This window comes from Ambystoma mexicanum, chromosome 9, assembly GCF_040938575.1.
Source record: "Ambystoma mexicanum isolate Mex_15411 chromosome 9, UKY_AmexF1_1, whole genome shotgun sequence".
In the NCBI taxonomy this organism is placed as follows: domain Eukaryota; kingdom Metazoa; phylum Chordata; class Amphibia; order Caudata; family Ambystomatidae; genus Ambystoma; species Ambystoma mexicanum.
The window spans coordinates 578,499,519-578,516,044 of record NC_090931.1 but is presented as its reverse complement, the minus strand read 5'-3'; the positions used below and the strand labels follow the sequence as shown (position 1 = coordinate 578,516,044).

Below are 16,526 nucleotides of genomic sequence, written 5' to 3'. Positions count from 1 at the left end.
AAGAGAGTATCGTGGTGGTGTGACCTGTTGTGGGTGGACCAAGAGGTCCGACAACTGAGCCGAGACTGCCAGCAGTAATTGGCCTTGGAGAGAAACATGCTGCAAACCTAGCATGGAAGAAGAAGTGAAAGTAGAAAGAGCGGACCCAAGAACCTGGCGAAACCGGTGAAGAGTTCCCTGGGAGAAGGTAACGGGAACAAATAGAAGTCGGGGAGGGGCCTGGAAAGATGCGAGACTGTAAACCATGAAGAAGCAGAAGATGTAGTAAATCACTTTGTAGCCCGAGTCCCCGGACAGTTCCACAAGAGTGTGTTGCTGGACAGTTGAGAGGGACTCCGGGAGCATTTTCATCGTCCCAATTGGGGGCAGGATGAAGAGTATAATGAAAGTTGAATGTATGGAAACCTCCTTATAGGAATTACAAGTTTTGCTGAAAACTATAAGGAACATTGGGGAAACAGCTAGGAGAAGGGAGTCATTCTCTTAGCCACACAAGGATCCTATAGAACTGTCTTTTTTTGTTGTTGTGGGTCACGAAAAGCCCAGAACTTAAGTGGAACTTTACTTTGAGAAAATCTGGTGTCTTTTGGGACACGTTCCATCCAGGAGAACCGAGTCATTCTTCTGGGTCACGATCAGAACCCAAACTTTATTATTGTTTATGGTAGTGAGAGGGATAGCATAGGAGCTTTTTTCTTGGGACAGTGCCTTTTGAGTTGGACTTTCACTGACTTCCTGACGAGCACCCGAGTTTCGTTAGTTTAGGTAGGGAAAACTCCATTAGAGTTAAGGATAGATAGGTTTATCTTGAATAAAAGTTCATAGCAATCATCATGGCATCACTTGGTCAGTCTTTTCATTCCTGGTCGCCACACTACACAGTCAGTATACCTGATGCTGAGAACCCAATCTGCAACATCCAACACCTGACCGATGTGGTGGGGCCAGATCAAGATATAAAGGGAGAACCCAGCCCATGCACAGAGAACTACAAACCGCATGTACCCTATACCCAACATACACACCTGAACCTAGTGGGCAGAGGACCTTCAGTGTGAGATGGAGCTAAAGGGATACCACAGCATAGGAATATCTAGCCAATCCCTCCATAGCCCCAATAGCCACCGAAGCGGGTCTGAAGGAGGAGACAGACCAGTGGATGTCATGTTCGACAGGATTTATTATGAAATAATAAAGGAAACGCCTAACTTACCTTAACCTAAGGGTTTCCCTACATAACCTAACTAAACTCAGGTGCTCGTCATCAGTAGTGAAGTCTGTAACTATAAGTCTGTCCTATGTCCCAAAACTAACGTAGCCTAATCCTACCATTTATATTAAATAACAGAAAAGACCAGGAGAATGACTCCCTTCTCATTGGTTTCTTTTCCAGCACAACTCTCACGGTTCTCCTTTATAGGAAAGCTTCAGATAGTCCCTTGCCTCGTCTTGTAGAAAGTCTTCTAGTTCTTAGAAGGGGCTCCTCTATGCCTTTATATTCAGTTTCCTTTTCTTCCTCTAACTTTACTCTGAATAATTCTCTCTTCTTACTATATTCTTCTCACTAAACCATACAGGTTGAGCCCTTGTTAAACCTTCACCCCTCTTATCAGTCTTTATAGGATTCTCCCTCTTCTCATAAGTTTGCCATTCACTGCGACAAGTATGATTACTCTTCTTACAAGTTTGCCATTCACTTGGATGAATGAGATTCTCACTCTTCTTACAAGTTGATTAGTATGATTAGTCCTGCTCTATTTATAGGTTTGTCACTTACTGGGATGAGTATAATTACTCCACTCTTTGTGTTCGGTTTCACAACATTAGTAGATATTATTCACACCCGTTTCCCGGGTCTCCCGCTCTCCCCTTTACCTGGAATGTAATGGGGCTGCGTCACCAGTTCGGCATTCTTCCTTGTTTCAATTTCACTGTTCTTCAGGATGGCTTGTCTGTTTTCTTCCAATTTATTTGGCGAAATGCTCCTGTCTCTGAATGTGTTATCAGTTCTGTCAGCGTTATTCTTTCTCTCTTCTTGTTGGCCACCACCTCTCGTAGTTGTTTCCCTCCTGGGATATGCTTAAGTCTGATAGACCTTTCATGAGCTGCAGTCGGCGTGCTTTATCCAAGCCACGCCGAAGTTGGGGGGGTGTTTGTCAGCCTCTGGACACTCGTTCTGTCGGTTGCTCGCTCCCTAGTGCTCCTCAGGCACTGCTTGTCTCATTTGGTTTGCCGCTGTACAAACCAGCATTCTTCCCGAGTCACCAGTTTCCCTCAGCCATCCGGTTTGAATCTCCCGGTTTTCTCTTCCTGGTTCTCTGGCTCCTCCTAATTTTATCACGCAATGCTGGTACTTCCGCAGTCAATCACCATAGTCCTTCCTTTGTGTTGGATTTGTGTTCTTTATAACTCTGTATTGTTTGATTGTCTCAGTGGTTGACAGTCATTCTTCATTGCTCCGCCACTCTTACTCTTCATAGTTCCATACTGATTTCTGTCTTCAGTAATTACATTACAATAGCATATGTATGAGCAGTCTTGCTGTCTTATCACTTGATATAACTGTATTGGGTATTTGAGGATAATTCATTGGAAAGGGAGTCTTTTTATACCCAAGAGGGGAGCCTCTCCCTGTGAGATCCCGCTTAGCTCCAGTCCTATGGGGGAATGTTGTGTAGTGGGCTGCCCTGCCTAGCCTCACAGGAAGGTGCTCCCCTATTCAGGAAGGTGACTGAATCCCTTGATTCGTCACACCATACAGAGGAGTCCCAAATCGGGAAGGGGATCACCTAAGAGGAGGAGTATTTAAAAGGGGCAGGGATTTTGAGAATGAGACTGCTGTTTTTGAAACAAGGTGTTCATTTGTGGATTGTTGGAGGTGTTGATAACAGGAAGACAATTGGTTGAAATGTTGAGGTATTTGTTGGTGGAATGTCCACAACTGAGATCTGTGAGATCTTTGCACTTTCAAAGATGGTTTGATGCCTGTGAGAGTATTGATCAAGATTCTTTATGGGAAACCTGTATTACTGATTTAAAAACATCAACTGTGGTTTCAGTGGTAAACGTTTTGTATAGCTTCAATTTGAATTAGATGTAGCCCTTAGAATTTGGGACAGAAATGAATTCTAACTATTTCCGCTACATCAAGTATAGGTGTTGATTTTATGTGTCTTTTTTTAGAGAATCTGTGATTTCAATGTTTTACTTTGGTTCTTTCTTTCCTTTATATATTAATTGTGCTTTATTGCATTGTATTGTTAAGGTTGAATTTATTTTTAACCAATAAACAATAAAACAAAAATACAAAAAATAAAAGGTGTTGAATGAGTGAATTCGTAGAAGGGTGCAGAAAGGAACAAGGTGAGCAGAAGCAGGAGTTGAAGGAGCAGGAGCCCAGGAGTTACAAGAGGGAGCAAGAGCAGGCAAGGAGGTGGAGAAAGGTGGCCAAAAATAGTGAATGTAATCAGGAGAAGTGTGGGTGTAATAAAGAGGAGAAAGAGTGCTGGAAATTGGATAGAGAGCTGGTGTGGTAACCAGGGAGAAGAGTAAAGCTTTGATGAATGGAGTGTTGAAGGGGAAAATATTGAAAAGGTGAATTGGAACGAAATGGGGGACCAAGGAGGTCAGCAGAAAGGAGCAAGAAGGAACCACAGGAGTAAGGAGAGGAGGGTTGCCCAAAGGGATGATGGAAGCAGGAGAAACAGTAAACAGCTTGAGATCATTACTGGGACCAAAGTGTTAAGGAAAGTGGGTGAGACAGTAAAGAGCAAGATAATGAAACAACTGATAAGTAGCTTTGAAAGGAGAAAGAGTTGGAAGAAAGATAAAAGGAGTTGATGGTTGAGTTAATGAGAGAAATCCCATAATACGATCAGAGGAATTAGGAGTAGAATTGTGAATAAAGAAGTAGTCAAGCCGAGTGAAAGGGCTTTGATAGACAGCCAAAGAACCTAATGGTGTTGAGTACAGCAAGCAAGATGAAAAAGCAGAAGACTGACAGTGAGGTGTTGATAGAACCCGTGAAAGAACTGGAGATATGTAGACTTTAAGGTGATTTTAGCTGAATGAGGAGGTTGAGACTAGTTGTGGGTTTGACCTGGAAGTACTAATGACTGGAGAGGTTTTTCAAAGTGACCACAAGAGTGTAAATAAAACCAGAAAGCGGAGCAAGGAGATTGAGGAACTGACTAAAGGTAAAAGAGAGTAAAAAGAAACTCATGGAGGGTTTGTGGTGAGTCCCAAGTTTGAGGGATGAACCTGAAGTAAAGGATTGATGGACTATCTAAGCTATCTGAACTAGATTGGGATCCACAGGCCAGAGCCAAGCATTTGGCCACCCTCTTGCCATGATACTCCCTCCATGATCACATCCAGGGTTTCTCTGCCCCAGTCCCTCACAAGGCAAAAGTGAATGTAAATGAGGAGAATATGGTTGTGGTTTGCAGATGTGATAAAGCAGGAAGGACATGAATGACCAAGTCTCAAAGGAGAAAGAGAAAGAATGGTGAGACCATACTGGGTTACCTTCTCCAGCCCCAGAAGGAGGCAAGAACTAGGCATTGTGAAAGCCTAGGGACTTTGTGCAGGGACTTTGTTGCAAGGCCTCTCTCATGAAGGAAACCTTTGGAGAAACATCATTCTGAATAAAAGCCGTTTTTAATTATTATTCCTGAATCTTTAACTAGTTGTTGAACTAATGCTGACAATTTACTTTAACTTTACACCATTCCCGTTTCTTATTTTGTCAACCACTTTCAAAGAGCCCTTATTCCATCACACAGAACTTGAGTTTGTAGTCTTATCTGCTTATTTGATCCTTGTAACTTATGCAACAGGACACACTAAAGAGCAACGCTGATGCCAACTCACCAAGTGCTTTCATCCTCCTGGCCTTTTAACACCACTGGACACAAAACCCTCCTACAAGGACTGAAGATATCGGAATAGCCATAGCGCCGCTGCTCTGGCTGACTTCTTTCTTCTAGCACATGACGGAGACTATGTTAGTGCCAATCTTCAAAACACACTCCTGCAATATTCCCTGTGAACCACCGTAAGAGTCCAGTCTGTCAGTGACGTCTTTATCTACACAAACCCACACTTGCAAAACCATTGGCAATCAACAGGCCTCGCCTACTAAAATTACACCTATGATATCCAAATTGTCTGAAAAGTAATACAAACCTCAATTTAAAATTAAGAGGACCTCTGCAATTGTCTTTCACAGATTAAACTCATGGATGACGACCAACAGATGTGTGCCTTACATAAAGGAGCTCTTTTTCTCCAAATGAGCAATTTGGTGATGGGGAGCTGTTACATGTTGATATACATGTAGGCGGCTCCCCGCCACTACAGTTTCGTCATTTGACGAGTGCTAAAGTGCAGGGCAAAAGATGGCGTACACACAGGAAATTCTGAACACGGAAGACAGATGGGATGGAAAATGCACAGAGGGTTGGCTTGTAGGGCAGTGATGGTATACGGATTCGGGTGGTGGAACCCCCCTGATGGAAGGGATTCATTGCCCATTCATTGACTGGTAGAGGCCGCAACTAGACAAGGTGTGGCATAATAAAAGCCGCCTTTTTTCAGAGCTACCTCTAACGGGCAATGGAGTAACATGGAATCCCCTACAACACAGAACCATGGAATGCCTCTGTACTCTCAAGACTTGATTATGCCAACAGCCTTTACCTAGGCCTCCTGCAACAGCTGTGGATACAAATATACACCATACATAACTCAGATGTGAGACACTTCCTAACACTGGAAAGATGGAAACACATCATTCTCGCCTCTGGGCCCAGAATCCACTTCAAAACCCTGTGCTTTAACCAGCGTGCCATTCACGTCCAGCACCCAGAAACTAATATGTCGACTTTCCTTCCATCACACCTCTTGGAATGCTTTGGTCCAGCACTGTGGCTCTTGCTTCCACAGGAAATGGTAATGAGGGTCCTCTTTCTCAGTACTGGCAATTTACCTACAGGACTCCATACCCAGGTGACTCTGCACCTTGGAAGGTGACATGATATTAAGAAAGTCCCTAAAACCCTGTCTCTTAACCAGGCCACAATAAACAAAATGTTCTCATTCACATGCCCCCCACAAAGAACATCTCACTGGAACGAATCGGGTCGATTTTGCTGGCACACCCTGCATAGCAGACATAGACATCAATATCACTCTTAAAGCATAGGTCCAGGTGGGGCCAAAGACAACCGTAACATGAGATTACGCACCCATAAGGTCAGTTGCAATTGGCACGGTCTCATCCCAGACACCCTCCACTATGGACAAGGGAGTCTAAGTTCTCATTTCCGGAGCAATGCTACTGTTACTCCTACCCTAGTAGCCAGACTCTGTGCCCTAGGTCACTACCACACACCCTTCACCAGAGGCATGGGGCATAGCAACTTCTTCCTAAATGATAGCTTCGACTGGGCAATGGAAAACTGGCACACGCCTGAACTACCACCTCTCCCCATTTTCATCATATGAATAAAGCAAGGAGATCTAGGATTCCCTGGCCTGATAAATGTCTTCAATCCAGAATCCTCCTCCATCTAACCTACTCAACTTTCCTTTATCCTTCCTTACACTACACACATGGAACCACAAACACACTGGAGGCGTGCGCCTGCTAGTACCCCTCACCAATTCACACTGCCTTCTGCAGAATCGTGCATCGCTTACCCTGCATGACTCTGCCCACTTCATCCCTCCATTAGACCTACATACAACATCCTCAATACCACCTGCACTTCTGGTATTCCTCCACTGGCAGCAAATTGAGCAGATTACCCACACTAAGTGTTCCACTCTGGAACATACACCTCGAAGTGTCACGCCTGGGAACCATGTGCAGACATACAAGCACACAGGAAACTGGTACTTCCATATTCACACCTGTCTCTCCTACCCCCCACTATTCTTCCCATCACCTCCGCCTGTTATCTGTCAGAGCCATGGACCAAGGGGACACAAAAATGACCGGCACTCTGTGTGTTATATAAGGCTGTTTTAAATACATAAGATTACATCCATCCATCCGTCCGTCCACACTCGTTCATTTATTTATTCATCCATCTGCAGCATCAAAAATTTCAAAGTCTACCAATACTTTTTCAGTGTCATTTGTATTCACGCTAATTCATTCATGAATTCACTCATTCATTTATCTATTAATCCATGCACTCTTTCTCATTTTATCCATATGCTTCCATTAATCTAGCTTCACATTTTCATTTGTGTGCCTTTTAGCCCCATACTCTGACTCATCCATCTTAGCATTGTTTTCTTCATCTTTCCTCAAACTCTCATCATTTCATCCTCACATTCATTCATGCAGCTTCAAACTGACATCCACCCTTCCCCACACTCATTCATGCATGGGTCGTTCCATCCGCACTCACTTTAATTGAGAGAGTAATTCATGCTCATACCCACCCTACAGTTTCATAGATTCACCCACTAGCATATCTGTCCATCCATCGATTATCATATTCATCGACCCATTGTGACATTCTCATTGAATAATCTTTCCATCCCCGCACTTTCATTCATTCATCAATCCCCACTCTTTAATCCACAAATCCTTACACTTTCATCCATCTGCCCATCCTCCCACTTTCAATGATCCATCTTCACAATCTAATTAATTTAGCTCTGGCCACAGGCTCCTTTGTCCCTCAGCCTCTCATTCCTCAGTACATTTGGTAATTGATAGATATGTTAATCCCTGCTCCACCCCCACAAGTTCTATCTTAGATGTATCCTCCCACTCAATATGGATTCAGCTATCCCTAATCAAACTTTCATCTATCCACTTTCAAAGACTGCTTCTCCCATAATTGCAGCCTCTGGATAATGGCCCCGAGTCAGTGACCCTCCCTTATGCACAGGATGCTATTGCACACTACAGAGTGTTCCCTGTCAATAGAAATGACAAGGAGATGTCACTGCTTGGCATGCCAACGTGCGCCTGTACGAGCAGTGGGCCCAAAAGGGCCCTATTTGGGTCCTCTGTCCGTGCAGGCATAATGTGATGCTTGGTAGCCTCGGCCCATAGTAGACCAAGATGGCGGCAAGTGTGGTATCCCAGTATGGGCAAAGGAGTGCATGCTGCGGCTCCAGATGTGGTCCTCCATATCAGAGAACCTTCATATTTCAGCATGGAACAAAGTAGAACTGCAGAAACTCCAGAGGACCCAAGACAAAAAACCATGCAGAAAAAGTTTAATTTAAAATGTTAACAAAATCTATTTGTGTATTTGTGTTTGTGTGACGGGATAGCCAAAGGCAGAACTTAGGGTTAAAATTGCAAAGGAGTGTGGGAGCCCCTCTACTGAGAACGAACATGGGTCAAATACCCTGGTCTATGGAATTTCCACCACTCAGGAGGGTCTACAACCACGTTCTAGCTTACTGCTCCCTTCATAGAGGAGAAATACCCATTTGCATATCAGCCTGGTCCCACCCACTTGGGCAGTCCAGCATTGAAATGCTGGGCAATTCTCCTCTGAACAAGAGTACCAACAGCAACCTCAGACACGTGTTTCGGCCTTGTTGGGTAGTTTGAGGGCATCAAGAATGAGCTGTGGCAGGACTCTGGGCAGCACACGCATATTTGTTTGAGACGGATCACATTGTTTGCTTTTGGCTCTGGCAGGGTGAAAGGAGGGGGCAGCATGGGCGTATATCCAGATTGACCAAGATTTGCTTTGGGCACAGACGGCTATAACCACTGCCAGCATGGGCATATTTTATGAAGGCAGTGTCATGTTTTCTCCAGGCAGTGGCAGCAAGAACTATGGCAATGCTTGCTTATATTTTTGGGAGAAGCCTCGTGGTTTCTCTGGGCACCCCAAGCATGACATGGGGTCAGGGCTGGCATGGGTTGTTTGTGCACCACATGTCTGGGAAATACCATCAACAATGAACACACATGTTCTTCATCGTATCTAGAGGGAAATGCTTTCCTGCTTATATTCGGATCACGCTGCTAGTTTGCCCACATCTGATTTCCTTCTAGTGGATAAATGGGCACTTATTTCTGCAAATAGGTTCCTCTTCAACAGGTTCTAGGCAAGAGGCAGCAGCAGGCCCTGTACCTTGAAAACTAATCAGGCCTTTAACATCAGAGATGCATTTTTGTATTGTTAACAAGCGCATGTTCTGCTTTGGTCACAGACGGAATGAACATTGGGATGGTGCTGACATTTTGTGTTGACTAACCTCATGATTTTCTTTTGGTACAAGCAGCTTGAAGGCAGTTAATTGCTGGCATAATTTCTGCAATACCCTGGATTTTTCTTTGAGCTCAACCAGCATAGAAATGTGACTTTTTGTGACCTGGAGTTCATGTGTTCTTGGGAGGAACTGATCGTACATTCTATGGCTTTTTGACACATTTGTGTGAACTTTGTGCTGCAAAATGTACCGTTTTAGGCCATTATTATAAAAAAAGGTTCTCAGAGGGAGAAATCCTCATTGTCCTCCGACCAATTCCCGAAAAATATCCATTTTAAAAATTCAAAATCCGCGAATGATAAAATGTTGTTTCTCACTTAGGACTGTGAATCTGTTGTCTGGGTCGCAATCCTTAACAGAAACCTGGCTGTATAATTATTTTAACCTTTTTCGAATTATCAGGTTTTTTTCTATGCAATTTGAAGTGTTTCTCTGTAATTGTAATTGGTTATTTATAACGCGCTTAATACCCAGATTTCTAAGCGAGGACCCGGTGATCGAATCTGTGTTGCTCTGCGTCGTCTTGCTTGTAGCACGTTTCCCATGAGCTATCCTCCCGGGACTGTGTAAGTTGCTATGTTTGATATTGCTTTCTGGATTTTTTCTTAGTGAATATAAACCAAATAAACAATTTTTTAAAAGGGAAGTGATCAATTTTGGCGGTAGTGATTTGAACGCTAGTCGTGCGTCCCGCTCGATAGTTTTACGGTGCCCATTTCTCTGCCACACTGACAATATTAACTCTGGAAAAGTTGTGAGTGATTTTTCAGCTGCTCTCAGAGCTGATCAAAGGGAATCGTACCAAAATATCACCCTCACAATTACGCCGACCGAAAATGGCCCACATTTTTTTTTTACCCCCCCCCCCCCTTTTACACAACATATATATGTGCGGGGATATAGAATATAATATTAATATGGGGGGTCTGCAGGGGGTCGCCCCCCGCATATATATGTGGTGTGAAGGGGTTTAAAAAAAGAAGTCGGCATTTTCAGCCGTCGCAATAGTCACATAGATCAAAGGGATGTTCATCTACATTGACATTGGATTGCTACCTTGTTAGAAGTTGGTAACAAAATCATAAAAGCTTCTAGGGTCTGTTTTTACATTGCCTCTTAAAGTCTTCTTGACCTCTTTCCTTGTCTCGTTGTACAGGGGGATTATTGCCATCTTCATTCAGAATATGCCGATGTTCATAGCCTCCCAACTTCTGGCATCCGTGGCTGTAAGTATATTGCAAACCTGAAAAAAAGAAGCGGTTTATACGGCTAATTGTTGTATAGTGTGACTACATTTCTTTGAACCAAAAACTGGGCCAATTTAATTAAGTCAATATGTTAGGGCTGGGCACTGAAACCTTTATATTTGAGTAGAGTGTCTAGGCCCACAAATATATTAATGTTTATTCTATCAGAGGTTATTTTATTCCATCTCAATCTGGGCTATTTTTAGACTATTTCGCTGCTCTTTTATGGTTATTGCCCCCATTTCAACAACTGAAACCTTTTCAGGCAATTTGGGGTCTATTTCTGCAGAGTGGTTTCACTAATGATAATATCCCCTCAAACCACTGAAGCCCTTTCCCTGCAAGACATCTCAATGAATTTTACTGCTGTATTTTTGTGTTGGGGTAGCAGGCGAGGGGTAGAGAAATGGGGAGTATGGGATAATAAATAAGGGGAGTAACATGGGGGACGTAGGTGGCTCGCCCCCATACACAGCATAGTAAAATGCAGTGAAATGTCCACCGTGACAGAATAACATAGATTCGATAGTTTGTTTCTGATGTTATGTTAAAGGTTCATATAACACGCATTAGTGCCACCTGCGTGGTCTCTTGCTGCTCTGGCGGATCAGCAATGCAAGGGGGGTGGCAGGGTTTGTTAGTCGGATTGAGCGGGAAAAGAGCCAGCGAGCTTTGATGTGCTGTTGGCAGCTTCAGTTCAGAGAAACCGGTCACTGAGCATTGGTGCGTTTTCGGTCGATAGCTGTCATGTGGTGTTGAGGTGAGATTGTATGTGGTTTGGTTTCATGTTGGGTCTTGTGGAGTGGGTGCGGTTTATGGGGCGGTAGAGGTATGGTTGTGTTTAGTTAAGAGTTTGAAGGTGAGGGGGCGCTGTTGCGCACAACGAAAATGGCCGCCTGATTGCTGAGCTCCCGCTTCACTGAAAAAACCTTTGCATAAAAATCTGTCTCAGACCTGCCTGGTAAGCCTTGGACACAGGCATCGCTAGCCTAAATACCCGTGAACATCCGTTGGAACTCCTGGGCTCTGGCGACCCAAGGGGCCTGAGTTGTGCCGTCTCAAACATTGGCAGGCCTGCGCAGCGGACGGAACCCGGAATCGAGTACTGGGGCAGCCCACTCGAGTGCCGCGGCTTCGGTGCCCCGAGAGGCCTCAAGTGGGAGGAGCCTAAGTTCTCGACTGACTCCCGCTCTTCGCTCTGGGGCTGCGCCACTGGGCTCCCCGGCAGATCTGAGGAGACGAACCGAGGACCGGGCGTGCGATCAGGGAGGTTTTTGGCCTGAAGGATCCTGCACACTGAGGCCCGGAGATAGACCATCGCCCTCCCAATTCATTCGGGGGGTCCCCCGACCTGCATCGCGGTTCCCTGGGAACTGGAAGACAACATCCAACCAAGGTGAGGTTGACACGACGGGAACCGTGGGGGCCCCGGGATTTGGGGAACGCCGCTGCTTGAAACAACACTCCCTGTCATGATCACCAGCCAGTTTCCAAATTAAGTCTATGGGTCCTTAGGTTTAACCTCGTTAAGGGTATTGAGAGGTCCTGCTGTTAAGTCAGATTTATACTCAAAGTAATGGAAGTTCATTTCCCTCAATGACCGCTAGGTTGTGCCATTGAGAAAGCTAACATTACTAGTCTAGTCTTTGACCGATCTCTGTTATAAGTAGCCGTTTCCTGAGGGGACTCGCGCTTCGCGTTGCTGACTGCCCTGCAGTACGGACGCTTACCGTGGTCGTCACAGAATTCCAGTCACAGCATTAAGCCCCTCCTGTGTTAGTCCCTTGCCTTTTCCTCAGTCTCCGAAGTCTTGCCCTTATCTGTTGTTATTCTTCCCTCCCATGTATAGCACCCTGTCCCGTTTACGGCTATTTTATTTTTCCTGTCACTCGCCCCTTGTCCCTCCTCAGAGGTCCTGACTGAAAATTGCTGTTCCTCATGCAAGTACTGTTTCGAGTGTTTTTAGATGATTTTGGGCGGCACTCGTGTGAGGTTGTATCTATTTGTCACAGAGGTTGTTGGTTATTCAATAATTACATTTTCATTTGCATTGCCCGTAGTGCGCGCATTATCGTTGCTTCGCGCACGCCTTGAATAACGTTTCCTTCTGCTTAGGTCTTGTCACACATTGTTCAGTTATTTCATGACCCTTTTTTCTTTTCTATATTTAGTTAGGTATTTAGTGAGATAGTGATTATTAGAGCCTTACTCTCCATTCCAATCGCTAATACATGTTAGAAATTACTGTTGCTACCAGCGGCTCGGTATATTAGGCACCATTTGGTTATTTTGTTATATTTCCCCTTCAGCTAGGTTCCACATCAGTCATATTATTATAGAGTGCCCAATTGTTTGTTCTCTCCTTCGTCTCCACTCTTCAGGACATGCGCCCCTGCGTGACGCAGGATGGAGAGCTCACACAATTAAACATTAAGGTGAGCTTTTATCGATATTGTTACTTCAGTCAACAAATGGTGTGAGGTTTTCAGAGATAGAGCAGTAGTTAAGAAGGGAATTTGTTCTCTTGTCATTGCTACAGAAATTGCTTCTTGTCAGAAGTTCCAGAGAGTTTTCAAGGGCGTCCCCGCAGAGTTCACAGGTAAGCGTTACACTATCATTCCAGCGGATGGTCACCCGAGCTCCATACACCCCCCCGGTGGGGCTTGCTCCCACTTCGAAATCCCAGCGCATGAACTAGGGGCCTACTGGGACCCTCCGGGAAGGTACTACGCACACCTCATCGTATCCCACCTGACGACCAGCGGATGCACACATCGGCCATAAGCTGCCGTCCCAATAATACGATAATGCAACCCACTCGGCCCAACTGGGGGGTCCCCCGGACGACGGAAATACACTCCCGCCCCAAGGCCCTCAACACGGCCGCCATAGTGCACACCACAACGGAAGAACCATCCGAGATGGGTAGGGGCTCCAAGACCCCGGGGAGAGAAATGAAAGGCCCGAAGGACGCCTACACGGGCAACCCAAACCTGACCGCTGTGGCGGATCTGCATGCTGACGCCGATGAGGCCTCGAACCCGGAACCTGGCAATCAAGTTGATAAACTAACGGCAATAGTTCAGAATGGGTTCCCCTCCGTCAACACAAAGCTGGATGACATTGTTTCTACCATAGGCTCCCTCAAGGATAGAGTTGAGAAGGAGAGTGTGCGTGTCACAGAGGCTGAAAATAGGATAAGCACTAATGAGGACACCATTGCTCATCATACTCGAAACATTGCCTTGCTCAAAGAAAATTTTGTTAAATTACAAAACAAGTGCGAGGATCTCGAATCACGATCGAAGAGGAACAATATCCGTTTAGTAGGGGTATCGGAATCCTTTGGGAAAGGCCAGATGGAAAGACAACTGTAGGATCTATTCAAAACCATGTTTGGGCGGGAAGCATTCTCTGAGCAATTTCTGATCGAAAGGGCACATCGTACACTGGCCCCGATTCCTAAGCTGGGCGCACCGCCACGCACTATAATTGCAAGACTCCTCAATTACAGGGATAGAGACACAATCCTATGGAAGGCAAGAGAGGCGGGAACACTCCAGTTCGAAGAAAATCGTATTCATATTTATCCTGATTTCTCCTTGGGGGTACAAGCAAACAGGAGATACTACGAATCAGTCAAGAAGCTCCTGCGGGAACGTCAAGTCCTGTACGCCCTCATTTTCCCAGCCAAAATGCGGATCCAACACGCAGGCAGAGCACATTTTTTTGAATCACCGGCTGAGGCTACACACTACATTGAAACCTCTATACCTCTCCCTCCTAGAGGGGGCAGGCCAGCACAAAGCAACAGGCCCAGACCAGCGTATTGAAGTACGAAGATAAATTCATGAGGCAAACGCAAGTACAACACAGGCTTTAGCACAGGCCGTAGCTGGAAAAAATGCATAATACTAATCGGCCAAGGCAATATGTTTAAGTGGAGGCTGGGACCCAGTCGGCGGCCACGTGTAGCAACATGGCCACCCTTGGAATATTCCACGAGTTTGGTTTGATCCATCGTCGAGTTCGGGGTGACGATGAGGGTGAGGGGGAGGTCAGGAGAGTTGGGATTAGACGTTACAGTCTTGGACTGGCCCTATTGAGGCACAAAGTTGGTAACCGGGAGTTGAGTTGTGAAAATGTGGTTGTATATGGACCGGCACTGTCTAGAATTCACAAACATTATAGAGACACTGTTCAAGAGGATGGCGAATATTTATTCATGATTCACGGGCGATGGTCTGAGGGTTAAACTGTTAACATGGAATGTCAGGGGGCTAAATAATCATATGAAAGTAAAAAAAATTGGTAGTTACATCACTAGACATAGCCCCCAGGTGCTGATGCTTCAAGAAACTCACATGGCGGGGACCAGTAATACTCATATACTGCCTAAATGGGGCTCCCTAAGGTCCTATACAGACTATTCATCCAGGGTTGGGGTTCAGGCCGGAGAATCACAGGATAGACCCTTTGGGGAGATATGTTTTGGTATGGTGAGAGATCGCTTCCCAGCGCCTTCTCTTAGTCGACACCTATGGGACCAATATTGACGACCCCGCCTTCTACATAGAATTATATCAGATAATTGTTTCGCTTTAAATCTCAAGGGTCATCTGGGGTGGGGACTTTAATCTGGTCCTTGATCCGGTGCTAGACAGAGCTTCCAAGGTGGTCAGAGCTCCCAGTAAAACAGCCCTAAATTTGGCACATATCCTATCGCAACTTCTGTTGGTAGATTCCTGGAGGGAGCTACATCCTGATTGTAGAAGATACACATTTTACTCTACCGTCCATGACTCTGAATCCAGGATTGATTACTGGTTTATCTCTTCATCTATGGTGACAGCCCTTCAGGGGTGTGAAATTTTGCCTCGTACTATGTCAGATCATTCCCCAGTGTTGTTGGATCTATTGCTCCGGGGAGCGCGTGTGCCCACCAGGAGGTGGAGAATGCCCAGTGGAATGCTTGCAGACCCCGGGGTAGTGGAGACACTGCATGTTGATATCGAAGAGTACTTTACAAACAACATGGGATCGGTCGACCAAATTTCAACAGTATGGGAATCCTTTAAGGTTTGGATAAGGGGGGCTCTGCTGTCTAGGTCTGTTGGTATGTTGAAAAGAGTGAGAACTGAGCTATCAGAGGTCGAAAACAAACTTGACAGGTTAGAAACAGACTACATGCACCTGCAAGAGTTTAATAAACTGGCTAGCAGAGAGATTCAAAATATTTCGGCCCCTTTGTCTATGTCTATGTGTTTGTAACGCGCCGACAGCCCGCGGGCATCAGGGCGCGGAGAGCATCTGAGAAAAGAGTCTTGTAGATCGCCATAAGAAAAAAAACAGTTCGGGGAAAGAACAGGTGGTCGTCTAGATACTAGTGGGAAGTCCTGACATATCTGGAGGTTATTGGAAGAGGTATGTTTTCAGAAGTTTCCTGAAGTTGCCATAATTACCTTCTAATCTAAGAATCCCTGGGAGGTTGTTCCAAAATTTGGCTGCTATGAATGGGAAGGCTCGGCCCCCCCCTGCTGCTCGTTTCACCCTGGGGATAACCAGGAGGCCTAAGTCGGCTGATCTCAGGTTTCTTCTAGGTGTGTAAAGTGCGAATTTCTCTTTAAGGTATCCTGGCACCGTGCCATATAGGCATCTGTGCACGATCGTCATGGCCTTAAAATGGACTCTTTCTTCGATTCTGAGCCAGTGAAGATCTTTCCTTGCAGCCGATATGTGGTTTCCAAATTTAATTTCCTTAACAATACGGACTGCCTCATTTTGCATGACCTGGCAGCGATGCAGCTCTTTCTTGGTGGCCCCCACCAATAGTGCATTGCCATAATCGAGGCGGGATAGTATGATCGCTCTTGCGATGTTAGCCGCGTTTGCTTCACTTATGTAGGGTCTTATGGCTCTCAGCAAGCGCAAGTAATAAGTGTTGTTTTTGTGTAAATGGTTTACTTGCGCTTCGGCCCCTACTGAGGCTTCTACCAACATCCCAAGTGTTTTAACTTGGGG

General features: G+C 45.3%; 1 protein-coding gene across 1 annotated transcript in view; it reads left to right on the top strand.

Annotated features, from left to right (window-relative positions):
* LOC138488299 (multidrug and toxin extrusion protein 1-like) overlaps positions 1 to 16,526 on the top strand; it is a 638,882-nt gene that overhangs the window by 340,826 nt on the left and 281,530 nt on the right. The window contains exon 13 of the mRNA XM_069615181.1: positions 10,415 to 10,484. Within this exon, the coding sequence (XP_069471282.1) occupies positions 10,415 to 10,484 (70 nt within the window). The remainder of the gene's footprint in view (positions 1 to 10,414; positions 10,485 to 16,526) is intronic.